This window comes from Nipponia nippon, unplaced genomic scaffold (genome assembly GCF_047370975.1).
Source record: "Nipponia nippon isolate SJK-2023a ecotype South Korea unplaced genomic scaffold, ASM4737097v1 scaffold_6, whole genome shotgun sequence".
Taxonomy (NCBI): domain Eukaryota; kingdom Metazoa; phylum Chordata; class Aves; order Pelecaniformes; family Threskiornithidae; genus Nipponia; species Nipponia nippon.
In genome coordinates, this window is record NW_028262380.1 from 41,527,388 (window position 1) to 41,552,548 (window position 25,161).

The 25,161-nt window shown below is 36.6% G+C and overlaps 1 protein-coding gene across 1 annotated transcript in view; it reads right to left on the reverse strand.

The window, feature by feature from the left end:
- Window positions 1–25,161, reverse strand: part of GALNTL6 (polypeptide N-acetylgalactosaminyltransferase like 6) — a 486,847-nt gene that overhangs the window by 249,972 nt on the left and 211,714 nt on the right. Inside the window, exon 4 of the mRNA XM_087737678.1 lies at window positions 23,021–23,187. Coding sequence (XP_087593804.1) covers window positions 23,021–23,187 — 167 coding nt within the window. The remainder of the gene's footprint in view (window positions 1–23,020; window positions 23,188–25,161) is intronic.

Consider the following 25,161-nt stretch of genomic DNA (forward strand, 5'->3'; position numbering starts at 1 on the left):
GCATTCTTTAATATTCAAGCCATTGCTATTAGTTACCTTTAAGAGACACAATTAATATTAATTGTTTGTGAGGTAACCCATTTCTTTATATTTTTTATGCACTTTGTAGTAATTCCTACGTGCATCAGTCGAGATCAGGACCATGCTAGGAATACACAGACACACACACCCCAAAACCAGTTCTTGTTTCAGAGAGTCTGCAGCTGACTGCAGGATCATACAACAGGATAAAACAATAACTGAAGAAACTCAGCCCTAAAGGGGCCATTGGCATTTATTTCTTTTCTTATTTTACCTTACTGTTGCAGTACTCGCATCTGTTCACTTGCAAGACATGTGTGCAATGTCTAAAATCTTTTTGGAGAAGTATTAAAAATGTAGTCTCAAGGATAGTTTAACAGTGTGTTTCTAAAAAAAAAATAAATGAAGTTTCCCTTGTGTCATAATTTCTGCCATTATTGAAAGAATTTTGCTGCTGTTATTAATGGGCAGTTAGGAACTACCTAGAACATAAAATGTGTCCAAAAATATACGGTGAATACAGATGCTGTGCTGTAAGTTTCAGTAGATAATTTCTTAAGTAATATTAAAAGCCAAATTTGAGTTAATGCCTAGAATAACGATCACTTCCAAGAGATAAGAGCAATTAGGCTTAGCTAAGTCAGAAGGCAGCCAAGACAACTGTGCCCATATACGTGCTGAATTCAGACTCCTGAGAAGATTATATATTTTAATTCCTCCTACATTCCCTGCTTATCTGTCACAACATCTATGCAAACACACACAAGTTGAAGAACGTCTCTTAAATTGTAGCATTATTGCAAAAGTGTTAAGGAACAGATAAGAGCGGAAAGGAATAAAGCCTGTGTTTTATTCAAAAGTCTACTTTCTTCTCCTATGTAACTTGGTCAGGTCAGAAGCCCCTAGCATTTAATTTTCACATGTAACATTGTAACATCATATATAGATTTTTAAAAAAAAAAAAAAAAACCACCACAATGAGGAGATCCTTAGACAAAAGTACAAAGCTTTAGAAATTGCACAGACAACATAACCTACTTTCACTTCCTTTCTTGAAAGTTAACAGCAAGACTCCAGTGTCTGAACAGCTAAAATCAACATTCACCTCACAAGGCAAATGGATTGTTCACGATCATCTGTCTAGCAGCATACTCCAGACGTGTGACCACATTTAATGCAGAAATTATAATTGATCTGCAGCCTACAAGCCTGGTAGATGCTGGATGGATAAGCAATGCATGTATGGTTCCTTGTTCAGTGTATAAAAAAGCAATACATTACAAATTACAGTATACTTTATATAACATTATATTCTAAATATAATTAATTGCTATGAAAGTATGTGCTCGAAAAGTTAAGATGATGTTTTAAGTAACCATAACGGTCTGAAGAGGAAAGTTAAGCACTGATAATGTCAAGAGTTTGTTATGCCTTTTTGTCCTTTACTTTTTCGTTGTGTTTTCTTGCTTCAGTCATGACCTACAGTCAGCTTAAATCACACCTGACAACCCTGCAGAAAGGCTGTAAAAACAGCAATTAGGAACACTGAAAACACCCAAATAATTTATTGTCACCCTGGGAACAATTTGTGTCTGTTACCAAAAACCACTAGAGTCCATCACATCACAAGACAGTCCCAGACCAAGCTGTCTCTCAACATCAAGAAAGAAAACCGGGGAAGTGCTGGCATGGAGGAGAGAGATGAGCAGAGCCTGTGGCAAAGCCCTTGTTGAGGCATTAGGAAAAAAGGGGAGCACTCAGAGTAACTGGTCCCCCCTTCTTCCCAGCACAGATAACTCCTTCCTGTCCATCTCCGCTATCCCCATTCTACATTCTGGCCTCCGTGAGCAACTTCTCAGAAAAAACACAAGCAGAGTTAAACACATTTCCATAATGAGTGAGGAAACATTGAAACAGTGACAATTGGTTTTAAGGATCAAGTGCACCAAGTGAAAGTCCTCTCATTTATTTACTTACTTTGTAACATAATTTATGCTATGCTGCTATATTGGTGTATTCGCTAATATCCTGAAGTGTCGCTCTTTTGTAACATTTACATTACGGAAAAATTAAACTGATAGTTGAATAATTTGTTCTATTAAAACCAATTTCAGTGCTCAACTACAGTTCTGTGAACAAAATAAAACTTTACCATTTTAACCCTTTGGTCATAATCTATTATTTTCATGATTTATCAAATTCTTTTCAAATCTGACTTTGAAGGTCTACCTGAGGGTAGACATAACCTGAAATTGCAAATCATTAATATAATGCTAATAAGGTCAGCCAAATTATGGAAGCAACTTGGTCTACATAGCTGCTGACCTTCCACCTCAGTGTAAGGTCAATAAGCCTAACATGATTCACCTCAGTGTTTATCCTGCAGTAAACAATTAATTAAAGCCCTTTATAACATTGTATCACTTCAGTGTGGGCAGTTTTATTAGTATAAAAGCATTTATACTGCTAACTTTTTTCCAATGCATGATACTTAAGTTGCCCTAACAGCAGTATAGCAACACTCAAGGTATTGTAAACTGCAGGGAAAATATCATCCCTAGATGCCTCATTCTGCTGAATGCAGGCTTAAGAAAAACATATGCCTTCCCATAATTCCTGCAGTGACCTACATGAGGCATGCCCACCCAGAACAATTTTCCTAAGGTTTGCAACCTCTACAGTACTGAGGCTAAAACAGAAGCTAAAACTGCAGTGGCCACTAAAACAAAAGGAACACAGTCATTCAAGTAATAGCCATATTCCCAAGACAGCAAGTATTTGACAGTAATAAAACACAGGCATAAGGGAAATATCCTAACCTTCTCCAACAAATTGTGCAAAAACAATTTAAACTTTCCTTATTATTCATTATTTGTGCTGTGCCACTAGAGTACACCACACTTTACACACATCTTGTTTTCACTGCATCCCACAGCCAACAAACATTTGTCTTACTGTTCAAACGTTGGAGTCATTAACATGTGCTTTGAGGCACCACAAACCAAATGTTTCCAGTTGCTGTGCGATAATCTGCTGGCATGGCAAGAGATCCGATCAGAGCGCTAGGGAACCGTGTAGAGTTTAACGCACAAAACAAGCATAAATGTATGCAAATCTTGAGGCCCACCTGAGAACGTTCCCACAACAAATCTTTTTCCCCTACAGCAAATCTCTTTTTCCCCACTCGTATTACGTGAACAATAAGATGTTAACATAAGATGTTCTGTGTCTGTGGAATATCGCTGGATACCAACAGCAGTGATACCCGTTCAGCATAAAGCTTCTCAAATGCATAATCTTATCTGCTGGGTTAGCATTCCAGCTGGCTAGAGGTACTTCTGGGCAAAGTAGTGAATGAGATGCTTTCCCTGGTATGAGATCACTATACAAAGCAACAAGAATTTTAAGGAAGCTAAGTTCATTCTGCTCAATTAGATAAGATGATGTCGGTTTCCCTGTTGAAAAGTGATTGGAAAAAGACAAAAACAAAATTAGATTATGACACTGGCAAAGCAAATTTACTGCACGATATCAGAATACCAGACAGAAAACAAAGGCTTCAGAGTTAAATATGCTCACAAGCATCCAATATCAAGAGAAGAAATTCAAGACAGATCTTAAAGACAATTCAAAAAGCTGAAAACAGTATTAAGGTAAAAAAAAAAAATCCTCTAAAACAGCCTCCAATTAAAAATAAGTTTCTTATACCAGATTGCTCAACTGAAAAGGGATAACTTGAAATGTCCAAGGGAAACTCTGAATATCTGTTTCACAGAAATTAATTATATTTGTCTTGTACTTTAATTTTTACTCAACTCTTGAGTATGAAGTTTCCATGCATACCCAAATTCTTCTTCCTAAACCACCAAAAGTCACAGTGCTTAGCTGTACTGATCAGAGGGGAAATACAATTTACCAAAAGCACCCATCGCTCACCAGCTTTCAGCATAAAATTAGACAACTTTATATACCAGAAGTCCCACTGATATAAATAGGAAGAAATAATGTAATCAACGTAAGAATCAATAAGATGTATCATTCCCTAATTTTTTCTTTAAATACAAAGTTTTTAATTTCGGTTGTTTGATTTGGTTTTGGTTTTGTTTTTTTCTAAATCAATTTCAGGACACAGCCACCTAGCACTAAAAGTCAAAGAACATTGGGCAAAAATCTTTATGCTGTGTTTGACAGCTTTGCATATCCACAGGATACAATTCATATTAATTATGAAGTTAGAATTAAAATAGTAATTTTAATTAGAAAGATACATAGCATGAAAACAACTGTCTCAATGCTTTTTGAAACTCTACTGTCTAGGCGCCATCATATCCAATAGAGTACCCTACAAAGTTGCTCAACACAGAAGGGACAAAGGTAGATCCATGTATAATTGGAAACAAACGTTCCCGTTGCAACAAATACAAAGACACCTTATTTCATTTTGTTTCCACACAATAAATTTCTCACATATTTCACTCAAGTTATTTGCTTTTCATTATCATAGAATCATAGAATGCTTTGGGATGGAAGAGACCTTTAAAGGTCATCTAGTCCAGCCCCCCTGCAATTGGCAGGAACATCTTCAACTAGATCAGGTTGCTCAGAACCCCATCCAGCCTGGCCTTGAATGTTTCCAAGGATGGAGCAACTACCACCTCTCTGGGCAACCCGTTCCAGTGTTTCACCACTCTCATCGTGAAAAATTTTTTCCTTGTATAGTTAGTCTAAATCTACCCTCCTTTAGTTTAAAACCATTACCCCTTGTCCTGTTGCAGCAGACCTTGCTAAAAACACTATCCCCATCTTTCTTGTAGGCCCCCTTTAAGCATTGAAAGGCTGCAAGAAGGTCTCCCTGCAGCCTTCTCTTCTCCAGGCTGAACAATCCCAACTCTCTCAGCCTTTCCTCATAGCAGAGGTGCTCCATCCCTCTGATCATTTTTTGTGGCCCCCCTCTGGACCCACTCCAACAGGTCCATGCCCTTCCTGTGCTGAGGACCCCAGAGCTGGACGCAGTACTCCCGGTGGGGTCTCACCAGAGCAGAGGGGCAGAATTACCTCTCTCAACCTGCTGGCCACACTTCTTTTGATGTGGCCCAGGATACAGCTGGCTTTCTGGGCTGCAAGAGCACATTGCCAGCTCATGTCCAGATCACCACTTGCATAGATTTTTTTTTTTTTTGTTCAATTTTAAAAGAACACTGTCTAGGTGAATACTATACTCTCTTGGCTAATTCTTCTAGCTTACTCTTCCTCATACATAATCAATCTACTCTAAGCCTCTCCTTGTAAAACAGGCGATATACCAAGGAACAACATGCCTTCTGGGACAAAGATTACATCACCAACTTTTTACCTTAACACATCAATCACTCTGCTTCAATTCTCCTTGACAACTACTAGTCCCCTAAAGCCATGCAGAAAAACAGCGAAGAATGGCATTTTTATATCATCCCAGAGCTGCTTCACCAGAGACCCAGAAATGAGTCATTTTGCATCTCTTTGATTTCTCATGGCTTAATGTAGGTATTTTAATTAGTCCCTGCACTTTTGCAGTCTTAGGCAAAGAAGAAAACCAGATTTGCAGGTCATTATTATCGGTCACATTAATCCATTTCCCTCTGTGTTCGCTGTGCTTGGCCAGGTCTGGGTGCCAGCCAGCCAACCATCATTTCCATGAGAAACAGCGAGGCAGCTGTTAACTCCTGGTCAGAGATATTGACCTCAGTCCTGAAGCAACTTAGTTCTGTTTAAGTATGAAAGAAAACACAAAACGCCCATTTCAGCACTTTTCACTAATACTTCTGATGAAGCCGGGTAAAAGCAAGCATGTTGCTCATAAAAGCCTTAATGCATTTCTTCATACAGTGCATTTCTGTAACTAATTTAAAGGAGAGAATTGGCATGCCACACAAGAGGCATGCTCATTTTGGTAACTTTAGAACAAGTTGTTCTTTCAGAAAACATACATACTAAACATCTTCCTTATTTTATACATTGACAAACCAATAAAAGAGTAATTGAATTTAAAAACAATTTCCATAAATCTCATATTACTGATTTTCCTGTGTAATACATCTAAAAACAACAGAGTTAAAATAATATATATATATATATATTTGGCAGCAATCCATAAAGTTGTATTTGAACATTCAATAACAATCTTTTTACAGCAAGATACTCTTTGAATGATTTAGAAAGCATTATATAACACTTTTCAGAACATGGCTTTGAATAAAACAGTCAAATAAATGAGTGTGCTATTGTTAAACAACCAAAATTGCTCATAGTTCTGGACTTGTTTTTTTTGAAATATGTCTCTGATTGGGAATACTAAATTTACTAGATTGTTCATATTTACATGTAATACTTAAATAATTCCACCTACACTCACAAATATGTTAGAGAGACATATTGTACCAACGAGATTTATATATCACATACTAGTCAGAAACACTAGCATAACCTTATCATTCCAAAACTCTGTCCAGCTACCTAAAGCAGACAGGAAGAATTGCAGTTATATATTGTATTTGTATATGAATATCATCAGAAAATCAGCTTTTACCTTTACAACAAATGGGAATTGGCTTTTAGACGTCCGAGTGATACCCGATCAATACTCTGAGAAATTAAGAGAAATATTGCTGATTCATCTTAAAATGCAACCTTATGCAGAAAGATAAAACTAAAAAAACAAATGCGTCTCAGAGCTTAAAATAATTGTATCAGAACTATGTTTCTGGTCTGACTTGAGTTTTTCTACCAGTCACCCCTTTTTGCTATTATCCCCCTCTGTATTCCCTGCAAAACAGATTCTCATTCTTGTCCCTCAGCTTCCTCCAGATTGTACCGACCGAGAACCCCTTTGATACACACTTTTCCAAGAATGACTTCACCACCATCCCTATTCTTTCTCCTCAACTACCAAAACCTGGAATCATTCAGGTTCCCTGGGATTTTGTAGCCCACTCCATTGCTATGAAGGGGTTTCAGCTTCAGGGATACTCTTTTTTGGACAAAAATCTAGAAGAAGTGAGAAAAATCTGTTTCCCACAATGCCAAAGAACACAGCCTGAAGGAGAAGAGTGAAGACAGGAGACAGAGACAATTTCTGTTTCTCCTCCACTACTTATCTGTTGTATGCATGTGGGGATGTAACTTTGTTTGCAGGGTTCTGCTACCTCATCCGTATTTACCTTTTTATGACAAGAAGGCATACGCATTTAAGTGGCTTTACGGAAACACTCTGCAAGGATGCATTACCAAAAAAACTACGTATGCACCTGCAATATGACTTACAATAGCAAGAGAGGTTAGACTGGCATCTTCGAGTTAAAAATTATTTCATGCAGACTAGTACGCAGTTAGCTCACTGTGCCCCTGACTTGCCTCACAGCTCGTGCTGCTGCTTGTGTAACGCAGGAGTGCCACACGAGTTACAATTTTCACATCGCAGAGGGACTGAGAGGCAGCCAATATGCTGGAATAGAAGGTGACTCTATCCTGTGGGCCTAGTTAATAGGCAGCTGAAATAAAACATCAACTGCTTAAAGGAAAACCAATTGCAAAACAGACTGAAAACAAAATGACTATGCCACATTTTTCCAAAGATTTCATAACATAGCACACAGTCCTGGGGGTGGTTTGTTATTTGGGGGTTTTGGGTGGTGTTTTTTTATTTTTGTTTGTTTGTTTGTTTTTGTTTTTTTCATAATAGTTCTTGGGCATGTTGGGTTTGATTTTTTCTGACCTAAAGCAGGTTACTGAACTTCAACCCAGTGGTATGCTACAAGAGATACTAGGTATGCTACAAGAGATACAAGCCATTTTATCACAGATCTCTTTCAGTCAATGTAATTGTTTTACACCAGGACGAGCCCATCCATTCTACTAGGCTTTATGTGAATTCTGAAAGTACCCAAAGAGGGCAAACAAAAACTACTACAGCACAGTGGAATCCAAGTGACCATATCAAAAATGAAGACTTGACACTGTGACCAACAAATCGGCTAGGATAGTTTATTATTTAATATTTGCATACAGTTTACAGAGTTTCACACTTCTTTAAAGGGCTCCCAACTCTATCCCACTGAAATAAAGGAAACTTGCTTTTAATTGCATTTTTATGACCTCCGTTATTTTACGGTCATTCATAATCAAGTCATAGCATTTTAGAATATATAGTGTTTGGCAGTGACAGCATAAGTTGCCCACTCCAAGAAGGAAACAAAGTAGAAATAGATAACACTTCAAAAAAAAAAAAAATCAAACAAACAAAAGAAGGGGCAGGGACAAGAGAAAGGGGAAGAAGAAATTAGCTCCAGTTCTCGTTGAAGTTCTAAATTCAGTTAAAATTACCTCAACTAGCAACACTTACAAGACTCTAAAAAATTATCCGTTCAGTTCAAAAGTAATAATCATCAGTTACCTTCAAAAATTAATCATCTGTACTACAGGAGTACACATTAAAAAAAAGGGGGGGGCTCCACTGTACTTGGCACTGTCAATTTGCTTTACATTTCATGCCCTTACATTCACAGCTGGCATCCAGACTGTCACTCACTGGTTAAGAGCACGCTTAACTTTCTTGCAAAGAAAAAAAACACAAACAAAAAACAAACAAATCAAAAACCAAACCAAAAACAAAAACCAAAAAAAACCCCAGGGAATATGTCAAAAGAAGATATTTAAGGTCTTGTTGATGACACTCTAACTAGATGCACATATTTTAACTTGTCCTGTAGTACACGACAATGATGCGTTCATGTATTATTACAGTTTGTAGCACAAAGTCTGTTTCCTATAAGTAATATCAAACTGCAGATAGAAAAACAGAAGGAGGTTTGCAGATATGAAGCAGGCACTTCAGTTGTGTTTTCAAATACGTTCAAGGACAGCAATAGTTTTAGACTTAAATATAAGTTCGGATTATTTTCATTTTTCTGTTCATTAACATAACCTCCCCTTGCTTTCTTCTGTTAAAAATTACAATAGGTAAACCACTCAAAGAAGAACAAGACTAACATCTCTTCGGAATTATTTTGCAGTGCTAAAGGATACTGACTTCAATATCATTACATTTGTTTACACACAGTATCTCTTTCTACACACCTGGATCTACATTATGGAACAGACTCTGGGACTAAGCTCCTTCAGTCATTTTTTTCAGTTCTGTAAATGAATTAATTGTACTTGAAACATGTTTTAAAGCACCATCACTTTCCATTAGAACTGCATAATATATTGTTAAAAAGAAACTTTATGAAGTTAGAATACTTACAAAATTGTCTTAAACTTGAGTATTTTTCCTTTTTGACTAGAAATACTATACCACAGAAAATGCTGCAAAAGGCAAAGGGAAGTTGCTCACAGCTACTCTGGGGAGCTGCAGCAGAAACAACTGCTACACATATACATCAGTGGAAGCTACACATCTTATGCCTTATTAACTCTCCTTTAACTTGCCTTCTCCATCAATACTGATTTTCAGTCTGAAGGATGATGTATTATGTGGCTTTTAAAATGGAAGACACATATAATTTCATTTTTGTCAGAAAGAAAACTTCAATGGTATCTTGGCCTTTAAGACTACTGCATACATGAGATACCCAGAAAGGTTCCCCACTCTTGCCCCTTCTCACCCAGCCATTGTACAGGCTGCGTTCCCTACAGGCAATGACAATTAATGAAGTTGATCAGAACAGTTAGAAATCCTTAAAGAAAAAGCATCAACAATTAAATCCTACAGTTCTTACAATAAAATACTGGACTGAACAGGTAACCACTTTACTCAGTACAGCCAGAGAACATCAGAAAAATCCACGAGGCATAGGAGGGCTCTTTTCAAAAGACTTTCACACCTTCAAACATCTAAAGACAATTAATTCGGGTCTCTTCTGCAACTAAATGAGGCAGAAATGGAGTAAGACAGCAAACTCATGTCTATCCTGCTAAATCTAAAGTAACAAGATTGCTATTTTGATAGCTGTGCACAAACAGCACCTTTACAAAGAATGTCAACTCTGTTTTCTACATTAGGTGTGTTGCCCTTCAAACGAAGCGGGGAAAAAAACCCCAGGCCTTAGCCAGACATCCTCTTTCGGATTTGTTGAGAGATTTCTACCTATTAAAGATTATTATGTTCCTAATAAAGAATCAACATTTTGCCTGCAAATTAATATTATGCATTCCCTCTGATTTTTTTTTTTTTTCCAGAGCTAGAAAATATTCTGGAAGAAGTATCCTGACCTAGCAGTAAGAGAAGTTAACTCATATATCTTAAAAAAACCACAACAAACTCCAACCTACCCCCCCTCCCCAACCTACACACCTCTCTGACAATAGCAAAACACAAGCTTCCAAAACCAGAAATCAGCAGAGACTGAAATTCTGCATCCCCGAATGCCACGCAGTATGTTTTACAGGTGTAATTAGAAGTTGTTCTCTCCATCACATAAAAGCAAAATCCCTGAACAGTTACCTGTTCTAAATGGTTAGGATTTTCCATATTGTGTAGTGCACTCTGGTTTGCTGAGACACTGCAGGAGTCTGGCCTTTCTCAAGCCTGGGTGGTCTGGTCACCTCTCCAGTCAGTGTTACATTATGGAACAAAATAATACCAATAGACTGGCGATACTACCTTCAAACAAACTTTACATTACATACTAGCTTTTCATAACATTTTCACTTTTTTTTTTTTTTGACAGATAATGAAAATAAAACTCATGTATTAGCTTCATTCTAGGTTTGAAGCATTTGTCCTAATGCTTATTTCTTGAATTTGTGCATGGGAAGGGCAATATGGGGCTTCCAACAGCAGGTGAACAAAGGTTGCCAAGTCACTGACCATAAATGAAATCAACAGATTTGTTTGCCTTTGTGTGCTGTCTGTCTCTCAATGAAATCATGCAGCAGCCCTATGAAGCTGAAAAAACTGCAGCATGTACTCTCACAATGCATAAGCATACAACAGGATAAAAAGGAAAAAAAAAAAAGAATAATAATAAAAAAATCACTATCCCAGGTAAAAATATTTTATATCTGTAACTCAGGAAGGCAGAGGGTAATGCTCAAAAGCTTGTGGCATGTACCAAATCATCTTGCTTCTGGCACTCTCTTCTTCACCAAAGTCTTCCACTGTACATGGAACTTATTCTAATTTGGAAAGCCTGAATCGACCCAGTCCTATTAAAATAAATCCTTTATAATTGCTAGATACAAGTTATTAATGTTTTGTTCGCATATCAGCAACATTCAAAGAACAAACTGTGCATGACAGATCCATTAAAGCATTCAGCCATTTATAAACTTCATAAAATTGTCCATCTGCCTGAAAGATGCATGTGCTCAATTTGAGAAAACAGCACATAGAGAAGAGCCCCCAAAGTTGACTGAAATGTCTGGATAGTGATTTCTGAAAGCAATAAAATATTCCTTTTCAAGCTAATCAAAATTATAATTGTATTTCTGTAAAAGAAGATTTGTAACTAGACAATTCCATACGTCATTAATGCCTCCTGTGAGACATCCAAGATGCACAGAGCAATGAGCAAACACGCCTAAGTACACTTTTGATTTTTGACTGCACAAAGTAAAAATCTGCATAAAGACACACAACACTAAACAAAATAGATGCTTTTGGCAACAAGGCCTTCATTTACGCAGGATAAATTAAATAAATACAGATGATTGTGGAAGTGCTTGCCATTAGCCAGGAAAGAATCATCAGAAACAAATGCTGTCAAATTATGTATTGTGTTATCTCAACAGAAAAGCATCGAGATTAAATGAATACAAATGAACTGCAGTTCTCTAATACTCATAGAAAATATTCTGTAGGCTTTTTTTGTTTGTTTTGACAGAAATAGAATATACCAGAGCTTTAATGGAAACTGAAATTATTTTCTGTTTTACTCTATGTCTGAAGCAAGGTCAGAATAGCTATTAGAGCTCTTTAAACATTTCTGATTTTGTCAGGGTTACCAAATTAATAGGACAGGACAAACCTTTGTTCCCCACATATAAAGCTTTGAAGGCATTCATTTGCTAAACTCATTACAGGACTTTTCTTTCTCTAGGTTGTGTTAAGATTTGAAAATTAAACATTCACTAAGAAGCAGTATAAAAAAGACACCAGCATTTAGTTTGGAAAAAAATTCATATAGGTAGCAACCAAATCAACATTCTTCCAGTCATCTCCTAGAGAAATTATTAGAAGCTGCTATCTGCACCTAGTATCTAACTGTAAGGGCTTTTACAGGCCAATAATCAGTGTTTTACTACCAGAACTCTGGGTTTAAAATTCTCTTACAAGTGATCATGATTTCTTACTTTGGTTATACTTTCCCTTATACTGCCCACCTTTATTTCTCACCTGTATGTCAAGTTTGGTACCACTGAACGAACAGGAAAATAACAGCTCATTTATGCTATTGGTAATATATTTAGAATAATGTTAGTAGATCTCAGGCTTACCCATGATTTGCAAACGGGGGTGGGGGGGACAACGGACAGGACAAAACAAACCACTAAACATTTATAATATGGTTAAATAATGTAAAAGGTTTTCTGAAGTTATTTTCTTTAAAATGCATAAAATGTAACTCATGGCATGCACAATCTTATTGCTTGTTGTTTTAAGGATGTCAGTATTTTGCTTAGTGATTATAAGCCTACTTGAAACTCTGCATTCAGGAAAGGGGAAAGATATTTTTAACATCTACTGAGGTGAACTCAAATGTTGCAATTAAGACAACCCTGACTGTAACAAACTACCATATTCGGAAAGACTACTAGGATGTTAATTCTAAAGCTTGTCACACCTTATTAAACTGCATTTAACTTTGAAAACTGAAAGCTGCTAGCCCTTTCTGCGTACAATGAGAAGATAATGAGTTATTTAAAGTAAGGATAACATTGAAACAAGTCAGGTATGGAAGAGATCATGAATAAATTTAGATTTTAAATTAAAAGAAAGCTTCTAAATAACAGACAACTAATGTTTGGCAAGAACCCTTTATATTGATACTAGGGCAAAACCTAGATGATTAGCTCATGAAAAATAATACTATATAAGATCTCAGGCCTGTACTCCTGACACCTAATAAAAAAGAACCACCCAGAAAAGAATTTGATCAGTTTAAATGGACAGTTTGCAAGAGGTCCAAAGCAATGGACTTCAACTGCTATCCCACATCATCTGACTAGAGGTTTTCATGCTGAACACTTTATTCAGAAGACATATCATCCAAAGATGTAAAACTTAACTAACATCTCTGTTACACTTCTCACTGAAGTTGTGGAAGTAATACATTTGGAGTACTAGCTAAGAATTGCTAAATGCCAGTGAGATTCCCAAGATCACCTAATTCACAGCATCAACTCTGACATTAAAAAAAAAAAAAAAAAAAGAAAAGAATTTTCTTGAAACTTATAACACTAAAAGAGAGGAAGGAATGTAGGGAAATGTGAAAGGGCTATATCTTTTACAATTTTGCAGCTACTAATGTGCATCTTTTCCATAGTTCATTAATTACGAAAACTGAAGAAAGTAACCATGAGCTAATTGTTCAAGTTTCTTGTCAAGTTGTTTAATGTATCACTGCAATATAATAATGCTTTTTCGAGTGGAAGGTAAACAGCTGATGTTTGAGAGAAAAGCCAATGTAGAAACCAATGTTTACTCAGCTTTAGAAATTTTCTTTCGTATTTATGAGATCAAATTTGAGTATTCCACATGAAGAATTTTAAAATAATTTAGTTTCAGCCATAATTCAATTTAACCTTAAAGAAACATAAACCAAAGCTGAGATACATAGTAGAAAATACAAAAAAACCCACAAGAACTAGAATGCATTTAATTTACTACATAAATAAAAGTTTCTAGTATTTCAGGATTACTCAAAGTGCATATACTGATTTATTTCAGAATCTACTTCAGATATCTTGTGAATGACACTCCATACAGGTTGACACACAGAGAACACAACCTTGCTAAGTACAGGCTGCCCACTGCTACCACCTTGTTCCTATCTTCAAAATTCTTCGCACATTACACGAGAAAGGGATGCAGCCTACAGCCATCAGCATGATGCACACCCAGCAAGCATTTCATAGGGTGAGCAAGTCAAGGAAGGCTGACAAGTGTTCTGACTCCACAAGTACTCAAAAGTGAAATTGCTTATCTATTATAACCAATTCAAGGAAAAATGTGAAAAATAAAAATTTGTTTTCATATTAATATTGCATGACTGGAGTTTTCATTTTTACAGCTGAGTTGTATTTGAGTTGCCTGAGTGCAGGCAGCATTGGGATGTGGGGGTACTCCTAACTTTCTCTCACAGCAGCCACGTTCCAAATCTATTCCGTCTAGGTGAACTGCACAATTTCAACTAATTGAAGTTCCTCCCAGCTCTCCCTTTCTCACAACATGACAATATTCTTTCACTCCAGCAAATGAAAAGCATTTTGAGATGGGCTGCAGATGCGTTCAAGACGACCATCATTCTGCTGACCCGAACTCTCCTCAACCTCAGGGCGACTCTTTCTTTTCCCATTGGTAAAGCCATTCTGTCAAGTCAGAACGCCTTCAGTAATGAAAGTGCTATTGCAAGGTACATCGAGGAGTTGAAGGCAAAAACCTGTACTCTAATTTCAGAATAAAAACTACATAACAGTAATCACAATATTAAATAATTGAAATTGAGAACAGACAGTGAAGAACAAAAAACTTGGTATTACGGATTCAAATCAGTTTATTCCAACTCATGCTCAGATATCTTTTAAATTGTACTTGTTACTTGTCACACTAACAGTACTTTATTTTGACCAGAAACAAGCCCAAATTTAATAAAATTCAAATAACATCTGTGAGTGCATTACAGAGAAAATAAGAGGCATTTTATAGCTCGATACCCCAAGTATAAAAATATAAATCCTGTGTTTAGTTAGATCTCTAGTCAATATAGACATCTTGAAATTGAATTTTTTCAGGTTTTTTTTTTTTTAACTCTCCCTTTAAATATAGTGATGTATTGTTTCATCAACTTTGGATAAAAAGACTTAACTTTCAACCCTATATGAGGGTCAGTCTCACAGTTTTTCTGACATAGTGTACATGAAGCAGTAATATACTAACATTAAGGTCAACATTACTTCAAAATTTTGCTGTATGAAACTCTGCTCCTGTAAAGGTTTGTTTACCCTATCCGTGACATGAACAGTGCAGCTGAAGTTGCTGGGATCACTCTGGGTTCCAGGATGTTACATTAAGCAGGGGTAAACCCACCACAACTTCTTTAGGGAGCAGAAAACATCTGTCTTTACCTTTGTATAGTTACTTGACTGCAGCAATAGGTTCCCCAGCTGGTAAGGCTATGTGTTTCATGTATAACTATTCAGCTATAAACCTAATAGACATGTGGATTCACAGTTACTTTCTTTATGTTTCTTATGTCTATGTAAGTTAGGTCTAGTATTGCAAATACTTGCCAACACCATGGTTAATGAGAGCACACTTAGCTTGACAAGGGTTTTCAAGATAGCAATGTTAGCTCTCTCAAGTTTACAGCTTTCAAATACCTAGGGTGTCAGCACCTACATTTGGGATGACTTTTGGATGACACCGATTCACTTGCAAGTCCTCTTTCCAGGTATCGTGTCCACTGCAAGAATCACACTGTAACTGACAGGATCACCAAGCAGCCTTATTACTTGGCTCATTAATCCTTCCCAGGTTAAGAAGTAAACACTGGGCTGGTCTAACAGACACAGTATTGCCTCTTGTTCCCAGCAGACTCTCTTCTGTCCATGGTATACCACAAGGACAGATACTTCAAGGAGACAGCAGTAGTAAACAGAGTGTTCTTCTGTGGCAAGAAGAGTCTGCATGTGATTTGACATCGCAGGCACGGATTGCTCCTTGCAAGCCACTTCCAGGTTCCCCAGTCTCCAGTTACTTTAAAATATGGCAAGATCTGGCCTAGCACTTTTGGCTGATTGGAAACTTACTTCAGTGAACCACTCCCTACTGACATAACAATGCTTTTCACCAGAAACTTCTCTGGCAGAGCTGTATTTTTGGTAAACCTAGGAAGGAGGGGTGGGGGTGGGTGGAGGAAGAACAAAATTCCATTTGCAAAAGCATACACTTTAATTGCTGTTTTTGTTATAGGTCCACACAGACACTCATAGTTTGTCCTTAGTTTAAAAAAACCAAAACAACCAAACTATTTCAAATATTTCAGAACTAAATCAAGTACCAAGCCTCATCCAAGGACTTTTATTAGCATTTATTTTCTTAATACCTGACATTTCTTTTTATTAACAATACCCAGCAGTTTGCTTGAGAAAGTTATAACACTACACTTGGATTTTGGTGTTAGGATAGGAATAACACTGGCTGTCTCTCAAAGTTCTTGCAAATGTGATACACAAAATATAGTGATGAAAAAGATAATGCAACTCCTCATGCCTCCTATTAGACTAAGCATGCTTCAAATTCAGTGTTCACCCCTTAGTTTGATTTTCATTCTCAGCTGTTTCAAAATGAAGCAGATCTCTCTAGTCTGTATCAAATGACTGGTGTTCTCCAGAGGACTGTTGTATATTGAAGTCAGTTTGACTTAAGTGCACTGGTGTAAATATTGATGTACACATACTACAGCACTAACAAACTGTTTTCATCTGTAAAGCTAAAACAGAATTAGCCTTAATTTTTCAACTGAATTATTTCAGTTTAGTACTAGTCAAGTCAACAGATTTCTGTGCACCTTTATCCCATTCCTTTTTAAATCTCAACACTTGTCCAGTCTATCCTACTGTACAGCAGGTCATTTCCGAAGTTTTTCCTATTGTATAAACTTCTAACCATGGAACATCTTACGTAGGTAGCAGAAAGTTGTGTCAGCACAGCTCTCCTATGATAGGTACTTATCCTGTACAACATAATGCCAGAGGGATGGTTAAGCTAGCACCAGTTCCAAAAGCAGCCTCGTCTCATAAGCACGGCATTTCTCCTGAGCTCATTAGCCTTACCCAGCAGCAGTTGGGCACTTGTAACTTCACCTGGAGCCCCCATTTTTAGGATAGCAATACCAGTAGAAGCAGGGATGTTCCTGCTTCTGCCCTTCTCCTCCCACTTTTTTTTATGTTCTGCCGGAAAGGGGTATTCTAATCACATAAGCAATGCTCAATATGCTCAGTGTCCCATATGATCACAGCCTGAAGAACAACAACAAAACAACCAAAACAAAACCCCTCACCATCAAATACAAACCCAGTGATCTGTCACAAAATATTGCCATAAAATTACTTGCACAGAATTATTTTTCTGTATTTATAAAAGCTTGTTTCTTAGCTTTCTGAGAAGCCAGGCAGTCAGACAGCTGTTAACTTGCCATCAAGAGCAATCATGGTCCTCAGCCCCTCCGTTCACCACCACTGCTGCCTGCACACATTCCATTCATGGTAGCTAGGGCTCCTCTCTCACTTCCAGTATGTCTTGTCCAGGTTATGATTTCTGTTCCTACCAAACACTTCTTAGTTATACCCTTCCTATTCAAAGGAAAGGCATGTCACAGCACATTCTTCTGGCTGTAGCAAGTTTGGCCATACACAGCACCAGAAGGTGATCCTAGACACCTTCCCATTAAAAATTAATAATGTCCCATTCCTTGACCTACTGTATCTCCGGGAAGAGTGCTAATAAGCTGTGTCCACGTACTCCTTTGGATGCGTTCAGCATGGACATTCTTAGAAGTGTTGTGTTTGGTGCCCCAATTCCCACAGGCATACGCTTCTTTGAGAAGGGTGTTTAGTTTTTAGAGGTGGGCACACACCCGAGTTCAAAAGTATAGTCTTTGATATATAAAGGTGGAGATCTATTGATATTTAAGAAAAACAAATCACTTGTGTAACTTTAAAGAGCTTAGCTTAAAAGAAAAGTCACTGAGCAATTATATACCGTCTTGTAAAATGGGCTCCTAAACTTAAGGAAAGGGACAGACTTAAAAGCATTTTCTTTGGTAGATGCTGACTTTCACAATATTACAACATCCTCTTCTGATTTTCTTTTTAAAATGTTGTATATTTTGACAACAATGGCAATTTTTTTGAGAAGCATGTTTTCACCATATCGGAATTGGCAGTCTATAGCAGAGGTTTCCTATGACAAGATAGTCATTCATACAATATAACCATCACTTTCATTTAATCAGAAAAGCTATATCCAGCCATGATATGAAGCCAAGCATCCATGAATTGGAATCACAAGTGACATGTTACATAAACTAGCTGTCTGCAAGTAAAATACAGGGAATTTCATCTTCATGCAACCAGTAGCATGTATATGAGTGGGAAGCTGTGCAATCTGACACTCCGACAGAGCTGCTTTGCTTTTAGCACAAACTCCCTTACCCTACCATTATTGTATGATATCACCAATATAATTTACAGAACTACAGGTCAAAAAATTAAAAAGTTTAAAAAATAAAAATAAAAAAATCAGACAACTTCTATATGGCCAAAAGGGGTTTGGCAGGCTATTAGGGTAATTGGGCCATAGATTAGATCTTCCTCCATGTTCACACAAAACAAAGCACATCACTGCTGTTGAATTTCACTGACCAGCTAAATCAAGCCCTGATCAAGTCATCACAGGTTGGTTTTGCAGACTGACCTGCATGTTATTAACCTGGGCTATTCACAGAAGAGAGATGTGGCATAAAGCATGTAGCACCTGATATGGGACAGTATGATCTCTGAAAATCAAATGAGTAGTGATGCAGAAAACAGAGCTAAGCAAGATGACAGAGATAGGAGAACATGCTAGGTGACAAAATGAGAAGGGACTGGCTTATCAACATGAATGAAAATTTCCCAGTTTGTCATTTTGCACCAAACCATCAGTTCATTGCCAATGACAGAAACTAGTTCTGTCCTGCAAGAAGCTGTTGGCTGCTTTCCAACTTTTTTTCCTTGGCAAATCTGATTACTTTTTTGCCAACTAAAGAAGTGCCCAATAGTTGTTACTGCTAATAAACTCATTGTTGGCTGTGGCAGTGTTTATTTTTTCTTACACTAGATGCTATACAGGTTAGAGAACTATGGGGTAAAGTAAAAACATTTGGTAAGTCAACTTTACAGGCATGGGCACATGCTGTGTTACTAACAGTTCACAGGCCTTACGATGCTAATAAAGTCATTACAACACAAAAGGAATCAAGGTTGATATAGAAACCTATCATGTGTTGGCAACTGACATGAATTAACTATTAATTATGCCAATCTATGTTGCCTCAAAGTTTTAAAACATTAATTAGAATTTTTAGTATTCCTTTGTAAATGCAGTTGTTCCATAACAGAACCATTTTTCATTTTGTCCTTTCCTCCAAAACTGTTGCCCACATTCTGCTTCTTGCCATGTTTTCAGAGATCAGTCTGCAACAGACCATAACTTCGGGGCAAACTATGATGACAATAAACACCCCATCCCCCCAAATAAACCTGCAAACCAACTGCCCCCCCATTTTGAAACCCCCTCACACACAAAAAAAAAAACCCAAACCAAAAAGAACCCTCCCAGAAAAAAGCCACTTTCCACAAGGCTCATTTTCCCAGGAACCAGGCTCACAATACCAGAGGTGCACAGAAAGCCACTGCAGAGATACCCAACACAGGTATGTTGGTACCTCCAACATAAAGGTGTTCGTTTTCCATGGCAGACAATGCTTACTTAAACTGATAGATCTTTAATTTACACAGAGTTTAGAATACAGGGCTTGCATGAATCAGGCACTGGAACTGCAACCCAAAATCCATCACAAAGTCAGAGACATTCTGCTTACCTGAGTATGCAAAGGCATGTATGTCATTAAACTTCTGTGAAAAAGCTACAGTACTTGGACCTAGAACTGAGTTATTCAGTGGAAGTCTCTAGTGAAGAACTGACTGCTAAATCAGTTGGGAAGAGTAAAAACATTCTTAAACTTCATTGTCTGCCAGCACACAGCATAGCCAGTTCCCTTATTAATAGTTTCCTAAGGCAAACTAAGTAAAAGTCTAATACTTGCCTTTCTTTTATAGAGCTTGTTAAGTGACACTGTATTTCTTCTATGCATAGTAAAACTCCTGTAAACTCTAGATTCAGTTCCCTTTCATCTTGCCAGCACACCACCATTTGGCCATTTGTGTTTACAATGTAAGTAAAAAATGTTATTTTTGTTGAAACAAAGAGTTCCACTAATTCAATTTTCTCCCTCCCATTCCTTCATCATTTTTAAGTATATAAACTCTCTATAAAATATATGAATAAAGATACTTTGGAACTTTGGGTATTTATATTTAAATCTACATTTCCTTCCACCTGTCACGGTGACTTTCTATATTCACGTAGTTTTTTATATTAAATTTGTACATAGCCAAATATTGCACTTCCAAATTTCATAACATTTGCTTACCTCCCTCTTCATACCAAGTCGCTAGTCTGTATTATATTAATATTTTAAAAGGCGCATCTGTCCTTTTACTTTTATAACCTCTAAATGTCATAATTTATGGTGAATATTATGCATGAACTATCTAAAGTTTTTGGGTTTGATCACAAAAGCCAAAGAAGTGAATATGAATAAAATGAAGGCGCACAGGTAATTTTGCAGACAAACCAGCAAACTGCTGAGTACCTGGCTGTGCACTAAAACATTTTCATCATCTGTTATCAAAAGTTCTTTATGTGCATTTCAGTATTTATATTTGCATTAGTTAAGGAAACTAAAAAGCGCCAGCATTTTTACCCATCTTTTAAACTGCTTTCAAGCTTCTACTTTTTCTCATCTACTCTATTTCTAACAAGGACTGGCTTTGCATAACAACTTCTTAGACTTTAGTAAAAAGGAAAGGTTTGATTAGTGGAACACCCTAGGGAAAAACATTTGTCATTTAATCACTACTTCCAAAATAACAGTGCTATTGAAATATCCCATTCTCACTTTCAACTATCTACAAATGATGTTTAGGATCCTACCAGAAAACTCTATAATACCAAGTTGTGGAACAAGTATAGCATACACAGTATCACTTAAATAGTATATAACTGATTTCACAAAAGAAAGTAATAGCCATTTGTCAGCTATTTGACATATGAAGCTTCATGGAGAAATAATACAATGAGAAAAAGGCATACAGATCTATCACTAATCATTACACTGCTTCAACACCGCAGTAAACTTTGCTTGCGATGATTCTACCAGTTTTGACAACTGAACACACTTATATTTAATTTTTGACCTAATCTGTCTTCAATGTCTTTCATACAAGTCTTCTTAATAGGAACCACCTCTTCCAGCTGAAAACTGTTCCACTGAAAAGTTAGATAGGTTTATGTAACTGGAAATGAAGACTCAGGAAATTCTTATAGTGTTATATGAATTAATAAGGAATTAATATTACAGCTAATATTTACTCCCAAAATACTTTCAGCCAGCAACAACCTAAGTTAGGGCAGGCAAGAAAGAGCAATACAAGTTACAATATTCCCTGTTTACTGGCATTAATTCTTTTTCTAATAACTGGGAAGTAGATAAGCTTTCTAAAACATTAACACATTTAGAAGTATTTCAACAATAGTCAGTATGATCACCATTAAAAAAAGCTACAGCATCAGCATATTGAGCAAGCATAGCCTCAATAGCTGCGGTCTCAGTACAAGAAGCATTTTTAGTTGTCAGGCACCTCATAAAACCAACTTACAGACTTCCATGTAATTTGTTTACTACTAGGAAATTGTTAGCCTGCAGAAAAATTCTTGTGCTACTTTACACTTCTTGTTTTGAAAACCTTCATCCATGGTCTAGATTCTATAAACATAGGATAGCCAGAGCTGTATTCACTTTACAATTTCACTTAAATTACATTACAGATAGAGAAGCAGTTCATCAAAGGACATATTGCAACTAAACCAGCAGATATGAGAGGGTAAGATAAATGTGTGCAGCATTAATCTTTCTAACCCCTGAAATATCAAGTTAAAAAAAAAAATCTTACAAAAATGATTCCACTGCAGCACTGCACTAATATTGCTCTTGTTCACCCAGGGGCTTCTCACAATTGTAGGTCACAAATCTGGTCCTCTAAGTTCCTAGCTGCGGCAAAGGTTTTACTTAAAACATTAGCAAAGTGCACAATTCTCTTTTTCACTGTCTATCAATCTACTCAGAACAAGGCTCACATACACGCTAGCAACTGATGCTTCAACAGAAACAATGAGAAAAACCCCAAATGGTAAAAAAAAAAAAGTCAGAGCTCTTCATGCTTGAAGTCCTAAAAGATGTACAGAAATTTGGAAGAAAAACTGTTTCCCAGTTCCATATCACTGTTATGAATTTTACCCAAGAAATTGTAAAATTTCATTTAAGGAACTTCAGAGCATTGATTTCTTGTGTTGCATTCAAGAAGTAATGATGGCAAAGGTCACTAAGCAATTGCAGTTTTTTTAATCGTACTATAAGCAGATGATGTAAATTTTGATTAACTATTCTAAAGCAGTTTTTCACATTCCATTCAAAAGAGTCTCATTTCTCTGTATGGCTACTTTGTACCAGTACACGACGCTGTCTAACTCAATAAAATTCCAGGATTAAAATCTAATGAGTTGCATCCAAAAATGGTCAAAGTTAATAGGTTTTCTGAGTAAAAGTGAAGCCTAAGGAAAAGATGTTGAAACACTAAAGTTTGCAGTATTTCAGAAATAATATATTCAAAATACTATATTAAATAAAGGACAATGAACAGTTCACAGTCTCTTCCCTTTGACATGAATTTCAGTATTCATGCAAAGTAAAACCAAAGCCACTTATACGCACTTATTCCAGCTAACAATCAAACAGTACTTCAAGGTAAGCAGTCCAGCAGGTACAATCTCCTCACTTTTTGCTTCCCGTTAGTTTCTATACGGACCACACTGCATTATAAATTTCAAGCTAAAATAAAACCAGTTGGGCCTTACCTCTGTCACTGAAGTCATCCACAAGAATGATTTCTGCTATCAGGCTGTCTGGAGTGCGGTTGATAATACTGTGTATTGTTCGCAAGAGTGAAGTCCAGCCTTCGTTATGAAATGGTATAATTATGCTAGTATTGGGTAGCTTTTCCAAGTACACCTTGTGCTTACAGCTGGAGAGAAAAAAAATAATCGTATAAGCATACTGAAAAGTCTAAGTTGGCAAATACTGCCATTTGGGCCATTCAGCCATCATGATTTCTGGCATAAAATCCAACAGTGTAATCAAGCAGTACTGTTATGTGACAATAACTGGCTCGTTTAAAATATTTATAGTGCTCACAACATACAATAAATCTGAACAACAACAGAATTTAAGTACGCTGGCTGGAATTAGATTCTTTTCCTTCACTGGAAACTTTTTCTTGCAAAATGACAGAGGGGATATCTTCTACAACATTATTTCCAGAAAACAAATCCTCCTATAAGAAAGAATTCTGAAACATAATATGAAGCAAAAGAAAATCTGAAATGATTTTTTTTTGTCCATAGCAGACAGAATTTTTAAAAGCAGTCTACAAGAGACAAATTCTAGAAAACAACTCAGTATTATTATCTTGGCTTACACATACAATATGCAAAACAACATCCACAAATACAACTCCAACCTCACATCTAGATATCCAAAATGATTGCTCCTATTAAATACAGAGATAAAACAACACGTGATTCTGAAGATGCAGACAGATACAAGCAAGAAAATGTAAACAACCTTTCATTTTTGAAAGGAAAGCACTGCACCTTCAGCATCTTAACTGAACAGTATCTATGTAATATCAGTGCTTAACCTTACCATTTTTAGTATTGACTTGTTTACATATTGGAGCAAAAAACCTATTCTTTAAAAATAAATAATAGCCTTGTAATTCAGTTTATCCTAATAGCTGAGAATATTTCATGAGTAATGTTTATGTTACTGAAACTGATAGCATCTCATCTTTCATGTTTTGTTGAAAAAGTGGGAAAAGGGACATATTCCTCTGTTAACATGGCATGGCATTTTCAGCTCTGGGGACAAAGTAACTGAATGATTTCTCATTCCTCATGAGAAAGTCACACCCTGAGAAAGGTATCCCTACAAGCAGAAACATGTCAGCTTTGTGATAAATGAACAAAAGCACAAAAAAGGAAAAAAGTTTAGACCTGCCACTCCTAGGTATAAAAAAGTACAGATATCTCTGCTGCTTTTCAGAAAGAATAACTATGCATATCAAATACTGCTGTACGTTATAATGTTGATTTACATGTATTTGCAGCTTAGTTTGCATTTCCACTTTACAAATGTCACTTAGAAATCAATATTTACCAATTCATTGTACAGCTACCACACTGAAGAAATGTTTCAAAGAAATAACAAAAACTCATAGCTACTACAGTTGTATTTGCAAAATATTAACTGTTATGTAGGTGTGAATAAATAATCAAGATTTTGGATATTCTCCTAAAAAAATACTTAAATTTGTAATTCAGACATTTCTTCCTAAAATGTGGCAACGATGAGTTTAATGACAAGCCATTTGCAAAAATAATACTTTGAAACTTTTTAATAAGCAGCTTGCCAGTAGAACATATATGCACACTGGAAAAAGGACAGTTGCTTCGCAAGAATGTAAAGTTTCCGGAGAAAACAGTGCTCATTACCTAGTGACAGAAAAGGCTAAGTATGTATACATTTTGGGGGGGGGAGGGGGGGAGAATACACTGCAGCTATAGAATTAAGTAAAAATTCCTTTTCTTATCTGTGGGCAGAAGTACAACAAAAGGAAGCCCATTATTAATACGTAAGTGTTTCAGCTGGCAAATTAAGAAAACCACCACCTACTGTTACCAGCTGTTTGCCAACAAAAATGCTTCTTGGACTAGAACAAATGCAACTACTATACATGCATGTAATTCTTATGCTGTTCCTGAAAGCAAGATTTTTTCCTTTAGCATTTTTAACTCCCAGTAAGTATGATTTTAAAACTAGTAAGTTCTCCATCTCCATAAAAGCCGAAGCCAACAAAAATAACACAAAAACAAGTAAAAGAACCCTACACATCAGACTACAACTTCTAAAGGGTAAGGGGAAAAGAATAATACCCAAA